At 36.0% G+C, this 12,300-nt stretch overlaps 1 protein-coding gene across 6 annotated transcripts in view; it reads right to left on the reverse strand.

Annotated features, from left to right (window-relative positions):
- The window catches only part of EXOC1 (exocyst complex component 1), a 59,984-nt gene that overhangs the window by 9,835 nt on the left and 37,849 nt on the right, over nt 1-12,300 (reverse strand). For 5 of the 6 annotated variants that reach the window (XM_077757758.1, XM_077757757.1, XM_077757759.1 and 2 more), the window contains 5 exons: nt 8,949-8,993; nt 7,524-7,687; nt 6,859-6,966; nt 5,089-5,165; nt 4,336-4,564 (listed from right to left, as the gene is read on the reverse strand). In XM_077757758.1, coding sequence (XP_077613884.1) covers nt 4,336-4,564; nt 5,089-5,165; nt 6,859-6,966; nt 7,524-7,687; nt 8,949-8,993 — 623 coding nt within the window. The remainder of the gene's footprint in view (nt 1-4,335; nt 4,565-5,088; nt 5,166-6,858; nt 6,967-7,523; nt 7,688-8,948; nt 8,994-12,300) is intronic. The other variant, XM_077757761.1, reaches the window with a different exon arrangement.

A 12,300-nucleotide genomic window follows, 5' to 3' on the forward strand; every position in this document is an offset into this window, starting at 1 on the left:
TGGGACAGGCTGACTTACTTGTTAGGGCTAAAGTAGTTGGTGACTTTAAGTTGAAGCCAATGCCCATTTACCATTCCCCAAATCCTAGGGACCTCAGAATTATGCTAAATTTATTCTGCTTGTGCTCTATAAATAGAATAACAAAGCCTGGATGATAGCTCATCTGTTTACAACATGATTTATTGAATATTTTAAGCTCACTGTTGAGACCTACTGTTCAGAAAAAAGATTTCTTTCAAAATAGGACTGCTCAGGGGTACCTGGGTGGCTCAGTCAGTTAAGCATCCGACTTCGGCTCACATCATGATCTCACGGTTTGTGGGCTCGAGCCCCGTGTTGGGCTCTGTGCTGACAGCTAGCTTAGAGCCTGGAGCCTGTTTCAGATTCTGTATCTCTCTCTCTCTCTGACCCTACCCTGCTCATGCTGGCTGTCTCTCTCTCTCTCTGTCAGAAATAATAAAAAAAAAAACATAAAAGAGTTGTTAAAAAAAAATAGAGGGCTGCTCAGTGACAACGCACCTTGTTACCCAAGAGCTCTGATGGAGATGCACAATGAGATTAATGGTGTTTACGTGTCTGCTAACACAACATCCATTCTGCAACCCACGGATCAAGGAGTCATTTCAACTTTCAAGTTTTATTATTTAAGAAAAATATTTTGTAAGGCTATAGCTGCCATAAATAGTGATTCCTCTGATGAATCTAGGCAAAATAAATTGAAAACTTTCTGGAAGGATTCACCATTCTAGATGCCATTAAGAACATTTGTGTTTCATGGGAAGAGGTCAAAAGCATCAATGTGAAGAGGAGTTTGGAAGAAGTTGCTTCTACCCTCATGGATGACTGTGAGGGGTTCAAGACTTCAGTGGAGGAGGTAACTGCAGATATGGTGGAAATAACAAAAGAACTAGAAGTGGAGACTGATGATGTAACTAAATTGCTACAATCTCATGATGAAACTTTAATAGATGAGGAGTTGCTTCTTATGGATGAGTTAAGAAAGTGGTTTCTTGGGATAGAATATACTCCTGTTGAAGATGCTGTGAAGATTCTTGAAATGACAAAAACAGATTTAGAACTATGTTTAGAATTTACATGAACTTAGTTGATAAAGCAGCAGCAGAGTTTGACAGGACTGACTCCAATTTTGAAAGAAGTTCTACTGTGGGTAAAATGCTATCAAACGGCATCCCATGCTATGGAGAAATTGTGAGAAGAACAGTTGATTTATGGGGCAAACTTCATTGTTGTCTTATTTTAAGAAATTGCCACAGCCACCCGAACCTTCAGCAATCATCACCCTGATCAGTTAGCAGTCATAAACTTGGGAGTCAAGACCTTCCATCAGAGAAAAGATAACAACTCACTGAAAGTTCATATGATGGTCAGCATTTCTTAGCAATAAAATATTTTTATATTATGTATTGCTTTTTAGACATAATGCTATTAAACATTAAATAAACTATATTATAGTATAAAAATACTTTTATATGTACTGGGAAACCAAAAAATTCATCTGAATTCACTTTATTGCAATACTGGCTTTATTGTGATACTCGCTTTACTGTGGTAGCCTGGACCAGCTGAAGCTGCAGTATCTCTGAGGTATTCTTGTGTTCCAGTATTTATTTATCAGTATTGATAATTGTGAAGAGTAAAAATGGATGCCGTAGAGAGGGTAGTGTAAGACTATAGGCGCTGGAACCACACTGTCAGGGTATGAATACCAACTCCATTACTTTTTACTGTTGACCTGGAGAAAGTAACATAAACTCTCAGAGCATCTATCTTATGTAAAGGAAGGTAGATGTGGAGGATCTTGTGGAGGAAATTGTGAGGATTAGATGAAATAATGTGTGCTAGTGCTTAGATCAGTGTCTGGTACACAGTAAACACTAATATATGAATGCTAGTCTACGGTTGTTATTAAGATGCATGAATATTTTTGTTCAGTGTGGCACTTAACATTTTTTTGGATGTTTTTTCATTTTTTTGAGAGAGAGAGAGACAGACAGACAGCATGAGTGGGGGAGGGGCAGAGAGAGAGGGAGACACAGAATCTGAAGCAGGTTCCAGGCTCTGCACAGTCAGCACAGAGCCTAACGTGGGGCTCAAAATTACAAATCATGAGATCATGATCTGAGCCGAAGTTAGACACTTAACTGACTAAGTAACCTAGAGGTCCCTGGTTGGGCCTTTAATGCACAGAATATTAGTATGAATATACTTAAATATTAACAGGAAATATTCTAAATGACAGTTGTCTTTTCTGGTTTTGTAACTGGTAGAATAGAAACAATGCATTCATTTAAGAAAAGAGCCATCAATGAACTAAATCTTATAAAAATAAAATTTCTCTCAAGCTCTATGTATACATTATTTGCAGCTGATTATTCGACACAGAGGTTACTCAGTGATTAAGACTATAACTTTGATGCAAGGCACATAGCATGTGAGGCATACCCATGCTTTGTCCTTGACAACTTAACCAAATCACATCATTCTCAAAGGTTTAAGAGCACAAATCTGCATCACTACAGTGAGGAATCCTGAAAAGCAAATTAAGTGCAGGTAAGAATGTATAGGACAGCAGAGCAGAGCTTGGTAGTACTTGATATGTCACTTGCTTTCTCATTTTAGCTCTAGCTCAGCTTAGGCTAGCCTTCTTAGTCCTGTTCTTTGAATAACACCAGATACTTTGAGCCTGGCCACCAAATGAAAGAGCCAAACACAGGTGCTATCCTATTTTCTACAGCCATCTGTAGAAAATACAGCCATTCATGCTTTTGGCTCAATACAAACAGACCCAGGGGCGCCTGGGTAGCTCAGTCGGTTAAGCGTCCAACTTCGGCTCAGGTCATGATCTCACAGTTCGTGGGTTCGAACCCTGCGGAGGGTTCTGTGTTGGCAGCTCAGAGCCTGGAGCCTGCTTTGGATTCTGTGTCTCCCTCTCTCTGTCTCTCCCCCTCTCATCTCTGTTTCTCTCTCAAAAATAAATAAACTGAAGAAAAAATACAAACAGACCCATTCATTATCTTTTCAAGGTATGCCATAGGCCCTAATCTTGTCCCAAACACCAAAACAGAGAGCACTTATGGAGTATGCACGATCCACCAGATACTGTGAGGAGACATGAGTTAGAATAAGAGAGAGATGAGAGGGGGGAGAAGGAACTATCTTTCCCTAGTGACAAAAGATATATCCTTTAGAAATATATTCAATTTCTACATGAAAATATTTGAGTTTGCACTTTGTCTAAGTTAATTTTGCTTTGTTTCTCCACTGTTCTGCTTTGAGAATAACATGAACATTCTTTAATAAGCTATTATTTGTTACTACTACCGGCAGCAGTGTGAGCACCACCACCGCCGTTATGAGCTATCAGTTAGTAAGACCTTATTTCTGTGCAGGGCAGTGGGCTAAGCACTTCATTTGAACCCACATCTACATTTTCCTGATACTACATTCTATGCTTTTAATAATTATGTTCTGTTGGATTGACAGATGTTATATAAAGTTATGTTTTATTAATAAAAGCAACAAAGCCTTCATAATCTGGAAATGCACAGTGTCCTCATGACTTAGTGTTCCTGCTGTGTCACACAGGACTCATTATCTTAGTCTTTAGCAGCTCTTCCTTTCCCCTCTGGCTCTCAGCTTGCGGTCAGAACCTCCAGGTTTATCATCACCTCTGGAGAATGTGGGAGAGGGAAGAGGATAAGCCTTAAGTGGTCAAATTTCAAAGTATTTAAAATCCCAAGTGAAATCACATGGTAAGGAAAGAGGATTAACAAGCCTACTGAGGTGACATTTAAGTTTCTTTCTTTTTTTTTTTTAATGTTTCTTTTTATTTTTGAGAGAGAGTAAGAGACAGTGTGTGAATGGAGGAGGGGCAGAGTGAGAGGGAGACAGATTCTGAAACAGGCTCCAGGCTCCGAGCTGTTAGCACTAAACCAGATGCAGGGCTCAAACCCACGAACCATGAGATGATGCCCTGAGCCAAAGTCAGACACTTAACCAACTGAGCCGCCCAGGTGCCCCAGTTACCTGAGATTTCAGCTGACCTAGTAGTGGATCTCTCAAGCAGCTGCTACCTCTCTGCCACCTACTCCAGAACTTGCCAAGATTCACAGCATAGAAGGGAAAGTAGCCAGCACAGTAGCATCAAACTCTGTTTATATAAAATGCAGCTGACACCCTGCTTCAGGGCTTTGAGGGATGTGAAAAGTAGATCCCCCAATGGAAAGCTGGAAATCTCTTGATTTAAATACATTTACCTAATTTTTGCAATGATTAGAACTCTAAGTTACTTTAAAAAAAAAAAAAAGAACTTACAATGCATTTGTCAAAGTTCCTTTTGACAGTCACCAAAACATTTCCCAATGTAGTACTCAGGAAAGAAGCAGGATCCACATTTTGTGCAGTCCACACATGATGACTCATTTTGACAAGCATGTAAAGGGAGTTAAAGCTATCAATTTTGTCTCCTAACGCAATTAGGTTGTTCAGTTCTGGCTCAATGCAGCGAAATATTTTAATCATCATTTGACGGATCATATCTTTCCTGTTCACAGAACATACAAAATACAGATTTATTACAAGTTTCAAGTGTTTTCATCTTTAACTTTAATCCACTCACTGCATGTATCCAAAATGACTAAAATTTGTTACTTCAATTAAAAATGTCCAATTATGACGAACTAACTATTCTACATCAGTTTCCAACATAAAATTATTTTTTTGAAGTTAAGTTTTATTACTCAAAATATAACTTTATGTCATTGGTAAAGCTGGATCCTGAAATGTGCTTTGTAGTTTCGGAGAAATACACCACAATTCAAATAGTACTTCTTACCAGCAAACATCAAAATTGACCGCTTTTTTTGTGATCACCAGAGCAAAGAAGAGCTGTGGGGTCAGACAACAGGGTAAGACGTTCAAGAGGACGCCAGGCACACGTGTCAGTGCTCTGTGTGCAGTCATGTTACCAGAGTCATCTGGCTGCTCCCAGAGCGGCATTCCCTGAGGCTCAATTTTAAGTTTTTTTTTTTCCTCCCAAAGAAATGACAGATAGGAACAAACACATACTCAGATGAAACGGGCAGTGGTGTGCCAACAGCATGTTGCCGTGATAATGTTCCTCCATCTAGGTCCTCTGCTTCAGTCTGCAAAAATTATTCAGGCACTTTACATAATAAAAGACCAACAATGTGACTAGTTTATATAGCAAAAGCCTGCTCAGTCTTAAAATTCCTAGGAGAGAATACATTATGAAAAATAATGATTTTTAAAGGTAGTAGTACCGATAAAACTGTAAAATTCAGTATGTTGCTTAAGAATGTTTATGAAATGTTATGTTTTTAGATTTGATCTGAGAATTATTGTAGGCTGAGAAGTTGTGCTTGTGTGCGTACACAGGAGGGGAGAGCAGGGACGGAGGAGGGGCAGGAGGCTCAGAGGGGGTGTGGGAATGGGGGGGCAGCTCAAAAAAAAACAAAAAACTTTTAAGACAGAATTTTAAAAATTAAAGAAATCTCATCAATCATTCAAACAAAACTCTGGCATTTAAAAAATGCTATCAAAAATTCTTACAGAGGCTAACAAATAAGGAAATTTACTACCACCATTATCTACAACAACATTAATTTTATGATTGCTTTTTATATGTTGGTTCTGTTTTTTACGGTGATCTTAAAAATCATTTCATTGCGTGACTGCATGGCTAAGTTTGTTAAGCATCTGACTTTTTTTTTTTTTAAATGTTTATTTATTTTTGAGAGACAGAAAGAGACAGCATGAGTGGGGGAGGAGGAGAGAGAAAGGAAGACACAGAATCTGAAGCAGGCTCCAGGCTCTGAGCTGTCAGTACAAAGCCCAACAAGGGACTCGAACTTAAAAACAGCAAGATCATGACCTGAGCTGAAGTTGGATGCTTAAGCAACTAAGCCAGCCAGGCACCCCAATATCTGACTGTTGATTTCAACTCAGGTCACAATCTCATAGTTTGTGGGTTCGAGCCCCGCGTTGAACTCCACGCTGATGGTGTACAGCTTGCTTGGGGTTCTCTCTCCTCTCTCTCTCTCTACCCCTCCCCAACTCGCGCTGTTTCTGTCTCTCTCAAAATAAATAAATTAAAAAAAAAATCACTTTATTTGGGGCACTTGGGTGGCTCAGTCAGTTAAGGATCCGACTCTAGATCTCAGGGTCATGAGTTCAAGCCTCGTGCTGGGCTTCACGCTAGGCATGGAGCCTACTTAAAAAAAAAATTATTTGCACTGTGCTTTTAAGTTTTTCAAAATATTGCAGCAGTCTCTCATTTTATTTTCTTACATTTATGCTACCTGAGAAGCATGCTGAACAGGCATTATTATATTCTTATACAGATGAGGAAAACTGGGGATTTAATAATCGGTTTAAGGTCTTAATGCTAGTTAGTAACAAAGACATAAGATTCAGATTTGAGGCTTCTTTCTTCATCTTTTTTTTTTTTTTTCTGCTAGACCACGGTATATATACTCAAATATCATTTTTTTTTAATTATATTTTTTCTTGGTGACTACTAAAATGCTAAAATTTCTTTTTGAATAATGTTTTTTACAAAGTATATTCAGACATTTTCCCCTTCACTAATTTGAAGGATATATAGGCCTAAGACAGTCTGGAATATTAAATTAGGTGCTCGAAGTCTAACTATCACTGTTTTTGTTATCTTGTGATGTGATAAAAATTATTGGAAACATCCTTACATCATAAATTTTTTCTTTATCTGTTCTGATATTGAAATTGTGACAATAAATTAATGAGGCTACTTAGGCTACAGATCATATATATTAACCAATAAATAAACATGAGCCATACCATAGTTCCAGGCATACTCTGATGTTGCTGTAGTTTGAAAAATTTACTTATGAAGTCCTGTTCTGCCAGACACAAGGGTTCTAGTTCACTTAGTACCTGTTCAAAGATCTGAGGAAAACAAAAATGAACTGCACCAAATGCTTAAAAAAATCTCCCACATTTAATGCACTTTTCTGCAGGCGCCATAGGTGCTTTATCTATAACAATCTAAATAGAACTCCAAAAGAAACTATTCCAGGATTGATAGGATGAAGCAGAAGTACCACGGCATAACAGGGCCAGACATACCTAAAATAAAACTCACAACAATCATTCACTTGACATCTGGAAAGAGGAACAGAGATAAACTTTTTAAACTTAATGCACTGCTGGGAATAGTTTAGCTTCATAAAAGCTATTATTTCTTCTTTACTTTGTAGTTGGCTCAAAGAACTTAGATAGAGATGCAAGCATTTAATGATTTATAATAAATTTTAATTAAGCTATTATGTCAATGAATTGATAATACAAGTTTCAGTTGTCATTTGACTAGCATTTTTTTCAGATTCAGAATTGGAAAGTAAGATATAGTTAATTAAGAGAGACAATAGCCCAAATTTTTGAACACACTTACAAACTGCTGTTAGAAAACTAATGTTAAAGAAGTACTTGTTATTTTATTTTACCTTATCAAATTTGGTCCTGTCAGCAACGTCGAGATCAGAGGCAGACATGTTTCCCATATCCAACAAAGAAGATGACTGAGATCTACGATTCCCTGAACTCTGAACACTGAGTTTATTTAGACTAGAAGTGGATCCAGTTAATTTCCCAGAACTTCCATGAAGACCTAAGAAATAATAAAACTTTGAAAGTTGTGACCTTCATGAATAAAAGACCCATAGCGTAAACCAGGGCTGTCCTCCACTGCCTCTGTCTTCCAGTGCTCATATTAGTTACCGCTCAAGTCCACCACATGGGACGTGCTGTACAGTGTCCTGCTCCTTCGTCAATGTTTGTCTTAGCCCTGAGCATACTGTAAAGAGCAGCAAAACTACATAGATCCACAGAATAGGACTGGAAGGCATTTTAAAGATCACATGATCTATATACCCTACCCAGTCTCACCAAAATTGTCTGATATTTCTAGGTTAAACTAGATAAAGATCTCCTTCCCACTCAAAAGACATGAATACAGATGAAGGTCAATGACTCCTTGGTGTACTAGCTAACATGACATTTTTATTTCTGAAGAAAATGGCCATTTCCCAATATTACTTGCTTCCACATTAAAAATGAAAATATTGGGTTGAACCATACAAACTGCCAATACTCCATCATTCTTGCCCTATAAAGAGTCAGTTACATATGATTCAATGTTACACATTCCTGAATCCAGAAACTCCGCCTTTATAATAAGAGAACTGATTAACTATAGTTCTTTAAATAAACAAAATGAAGAGAAAATAAAAACCACCCTGGAAACTTGTTATATTTAAAACACAACTAAAATATAATATATACACCATGAACTGCATAATATGGGACATCTTTGTTTAGCTATAAACATAGGTATCCATCATAACCATGAGGAAAAATGAGAACAATGTGGCTGAGCAACATTCTATACACATCGAGGAATTAAAGGCTTCCATTTTTACAAGAAAATGGAATATTTTTATTCAAAATTGAATATAAATAGTTTTTCTTAATCTTCTAAAATATTTCTCAGTTAACCTGTATGATTTGCTGATGGTCAGAAAGGACAGATAAAGATACCATAAGGACAATTAAAGATGTAAACTTCAGTTTCATTATGCAAAATCTGACCATATCTGTTAGAATTTTTATAGTTTTTAAACACAGCCTGAAAACAGAAGTTTAATGGTTAAGGCTTTCACAAATTCCTGACGACCCACCATATATTTTTAACTACATTTCTTGAATGTAGCCATACCACTATTATCATGTCGGTTTTCTTTCACCAATCAATACCTGGCAACTCAGAGCAATTAATATTTTTGGTGTCACTTTTTTCAAGACAAAACTAATTTCTAGACATTAAACAAACATGCATTGAGAATACCTACTAATACACTAAGCATACTCACTCTCTGTTTCCTGTTTGACAGCACTTTCTTTTCGAGGCAGTGTAGCTGTGATGGATTAGGTTGCAAGCATCAAAGACAAAGACAAGTTAATAAACTGCAATTTGCACAAACCATGCACAAGAGGAAGTTAAAGCTCTAGTTTAAAAGACACATGCAAAGAACCATGAGCATCAGGTAACAAGAGGTGCAACATATGTTTAGTTGGGTCAGCTACTGGTTGACAAATTCTGAGAGAAAAAAACTTTACTAGTCTAATGTATTGTTTTTACTCAAATATTCGGGTAAAAAAATCTATATTTGTCAGCCCCCCACCCAACACTTTTAAATCATTTTTTTTAAGTTTATGCAGCTAGTATATTTAAATTTAAAAGACTACATTTGTAAGTTTTGGTTTCTGAAAAAAAACCCCACACAGTTCAAATAAAAGTGTTATTTTAATTTTGTAAAAATCATTTTATTTTACTTCATCATAGTAAGTATACTCTTTAATCCCCACCCCTTATTTCACCCATCCCCCATCTCTTCCCCTCTGGTAACTCATCAGTTTGTTCTCTATAATTAAGAGTCTCTTTCTTGGTTTGTCTATTTCCTTTGCTTGTTTGTTTCTTAAATTCCACATATGAGTGAGATCAGATGGTCAGGTAAAAGTTCAATACAGTGGAAATTTATTAGAATGAAGTTGCAGACTTAGACATTAGTGCATACCTTGCTCCTTGAGAACTCCTGAGTCTCCACAGTACTAAATAATGTTATAGTACATCTGATAAAAATATTACATAAGTGGGGCTTTAAAATAATTTGAAAATATAAACCTGAACTACTTAGTAGCTGGCTTTGTAAACACCTAAGATGAAAAGTGTATATATATAAAATACTAATTATCAGGAGATGGGAGGATGAAAGGGTAAAGCCAAAGGAACAGGTTTAATATAGGAATTTGAGCTTTTTTAGGGTCATTTGGCATTTCTTTTATTCTAAAACTTCTCTCTATATAATATTTATTAGATCAGCTGGAGAGATCATCTTGTGAAACACTCTAAACTCAAATCTGAAGTTAATGTGAAAGGCAAAGAAAGAAATTATAGAATGAAAGAGAAAATTAAAAGAATATAACTGTAACCTAGAAATATTTTAAAAACAGATAGTCAACTGTCACTATCCCTGCCAAACTTCAAGGCAAAAGCCCAAGTACAAGCTACTACCTTGTCATAGCAGGGATATATAGCTCTCTCCAGCCCCAACTATATGATGCTCAAAGGAGTATGAAATAGCAAGGCTGGACATTAAAGTGGCAAGCAGGGATTCTGCTGGAGCTACTAGCTGGTCAGTCTCAACAGTACCTTCTGGGACCTTAAGGTGTCACTATACTAAGTTCACCAGTTTCAGAGCAAAGCTTGGCACTTCAGACACATGGGGTTTTTTTTTGTTCTTTGTTTTTGTTTTCTGGTAGCCAATAATGTATATAGTTACTAGTAAGGTCACCTAATTATAATTTGGGGTTCATAAAAGCCTACATTATCAGCAAAAAGCAATAATATTCAAGTAACCCTTTAAATATCTTGAAATAATCCCCACTGGACTGTAAACTCCATGAAAGTATGGTCTTTGCTTATTGCTGCATTCTCAGTAACTAGCAGTGCTTATTATATAATAGGAAATTAATATTTATTATTTTCTAGCCAGCACTGAATTCAGTCTTGTGTTCAAGACTCCTTTAGGAATCAACAAGATTTATGTTTAGTGCAGAAACATACAATGAAAAAAAATTTTGACATACCACTTCTGAGATTTTGGAGTATTAAATACAAGGGAGGCAGTAATTATATAAATGCATATGTCAACGGACTAAAATAATATGTGTGTGTTATCTTAGCTATAGAAAGAAAAAGCTCATAATTTTAAAAATAGTTACAAAATTTTCTTTGCCTGCCATTGCATTAAGTACATTTGTAGAACAAGAAGGGGGAAAACTCCCAATCTTGGGGGGGAAAATTTCATGCCTCTGAGTTTATTAAAGTAAACCTATTAATCAAAAAAGGCAATGACCTACATAAAAACCTATCACAGTGGCGCCTGGGTGGCTCAATAGGTTAAGTGTCCATCTTCGGCTCAGGTCATGATCTCACGGTTCATGGGTTCGAGCCCCACATCAGGCTCTGTGCTGACAGCTAGCTCAGAGCCTGAGGCCTGTCTTCGGATTCTGTGTCTCTGTCTCTCTCTCCCTCTGACCCTCCCCTGCTCTTACTGTCTCTTCCTCTCTCACTCAAAAATAAATAAAACATTAAAAAAAAAAAACCTATCACAAAGAAAATATATTTACTGGCATTTTAACATTATTCTGAATTATTTGAACTAAAGTGATATTAAAGTTGAGTCAAGAATGGTTCAAAGAGTATTTCCCTGAATCTTTATGACTATATTGACTATACCTTTCCTTTCATAAAGTATGTTCAATCTGACTTTCTATTCTTATTAGCTCTATGACCCAGCATTTTCAGAACAAGTGAAAAACAAAAAAGATTTAAACTTTATTTATAATGACTTTTGATTCATGTACAAGTTATCTTTCCCAAACTACAGGTATCTATTTTAATTATAATTACTATTAAAAGTTGATTTAGACATAATGTGAATCATTGAAAAGGTACTTTAAAAAATTTCATTCTATCTTATTTAGAATTTCTTAAGTTATCTCTATTTAACCTGTCCTCTGAATTGTTTATTATTTAGTTTACCTTCTCTTGTAGCTAATGATATCAAAATCACTGAAACTGTAATTTTCTGGTGCCATCAACCATCACAAATTACTTTCATTATAATTTGATACATAACAAGGCATAATTTTAATGCTGTTTTAAAATGATAAAAGTGCCTTTTAAACTTCTAATTTAAAAATATTTTAAATTATTCCCTCTCTCTTAAGAGGGAAAAAAAGAAAAAAATTAATTTTCAGGTTAAGGCAATGATACCATTAAAATACTATTGTACTTTAAGTTATATTTTTATTATGTCATTTATTTCAGTGTGAATCTTAGCCTTGATAAACTTATAATACTGAGATTAATGACCTCTTAAAGAGATAATTTTAGAAAGATTTCCCTTTTGCCTCCAGTTTTCATATAACTGTAGAAGAGTTCTCTCAAAATAAAATGGTTCACTAACAAGTGGTGACAAATATACTAAATGGAAACATTAAACATGTAACTGAATTAATATGTTGCTTACTAAAAAAAAAAGCATAACATATCCACAGTGAAACATTAACAAGGATATAAACACATTGCTGTTTAAAAACAATTAACCTTTAGGATGAGTTAGCATTTCCGTTTCCAAAAGCCTATTGTCCCAAGAT

The sequence above is a fragment of the Crocuta crocuta genome, unplaced genomic scaffold, assembly GCF_008692635.1.
Source record: "Crocuta crocuta isolate KB4526 unplaced genomic scaffold, BGI_CrCroc_1.0 scaffold282, whole genome shotgun sequence".
In the NCBI taxonomy this organism is placed as follows: Eukaryota; Metazoa; Chordata; class Mammalia; order Carnivora; family Hyaenidae; genus Crocuta; species Crocuta crocuta.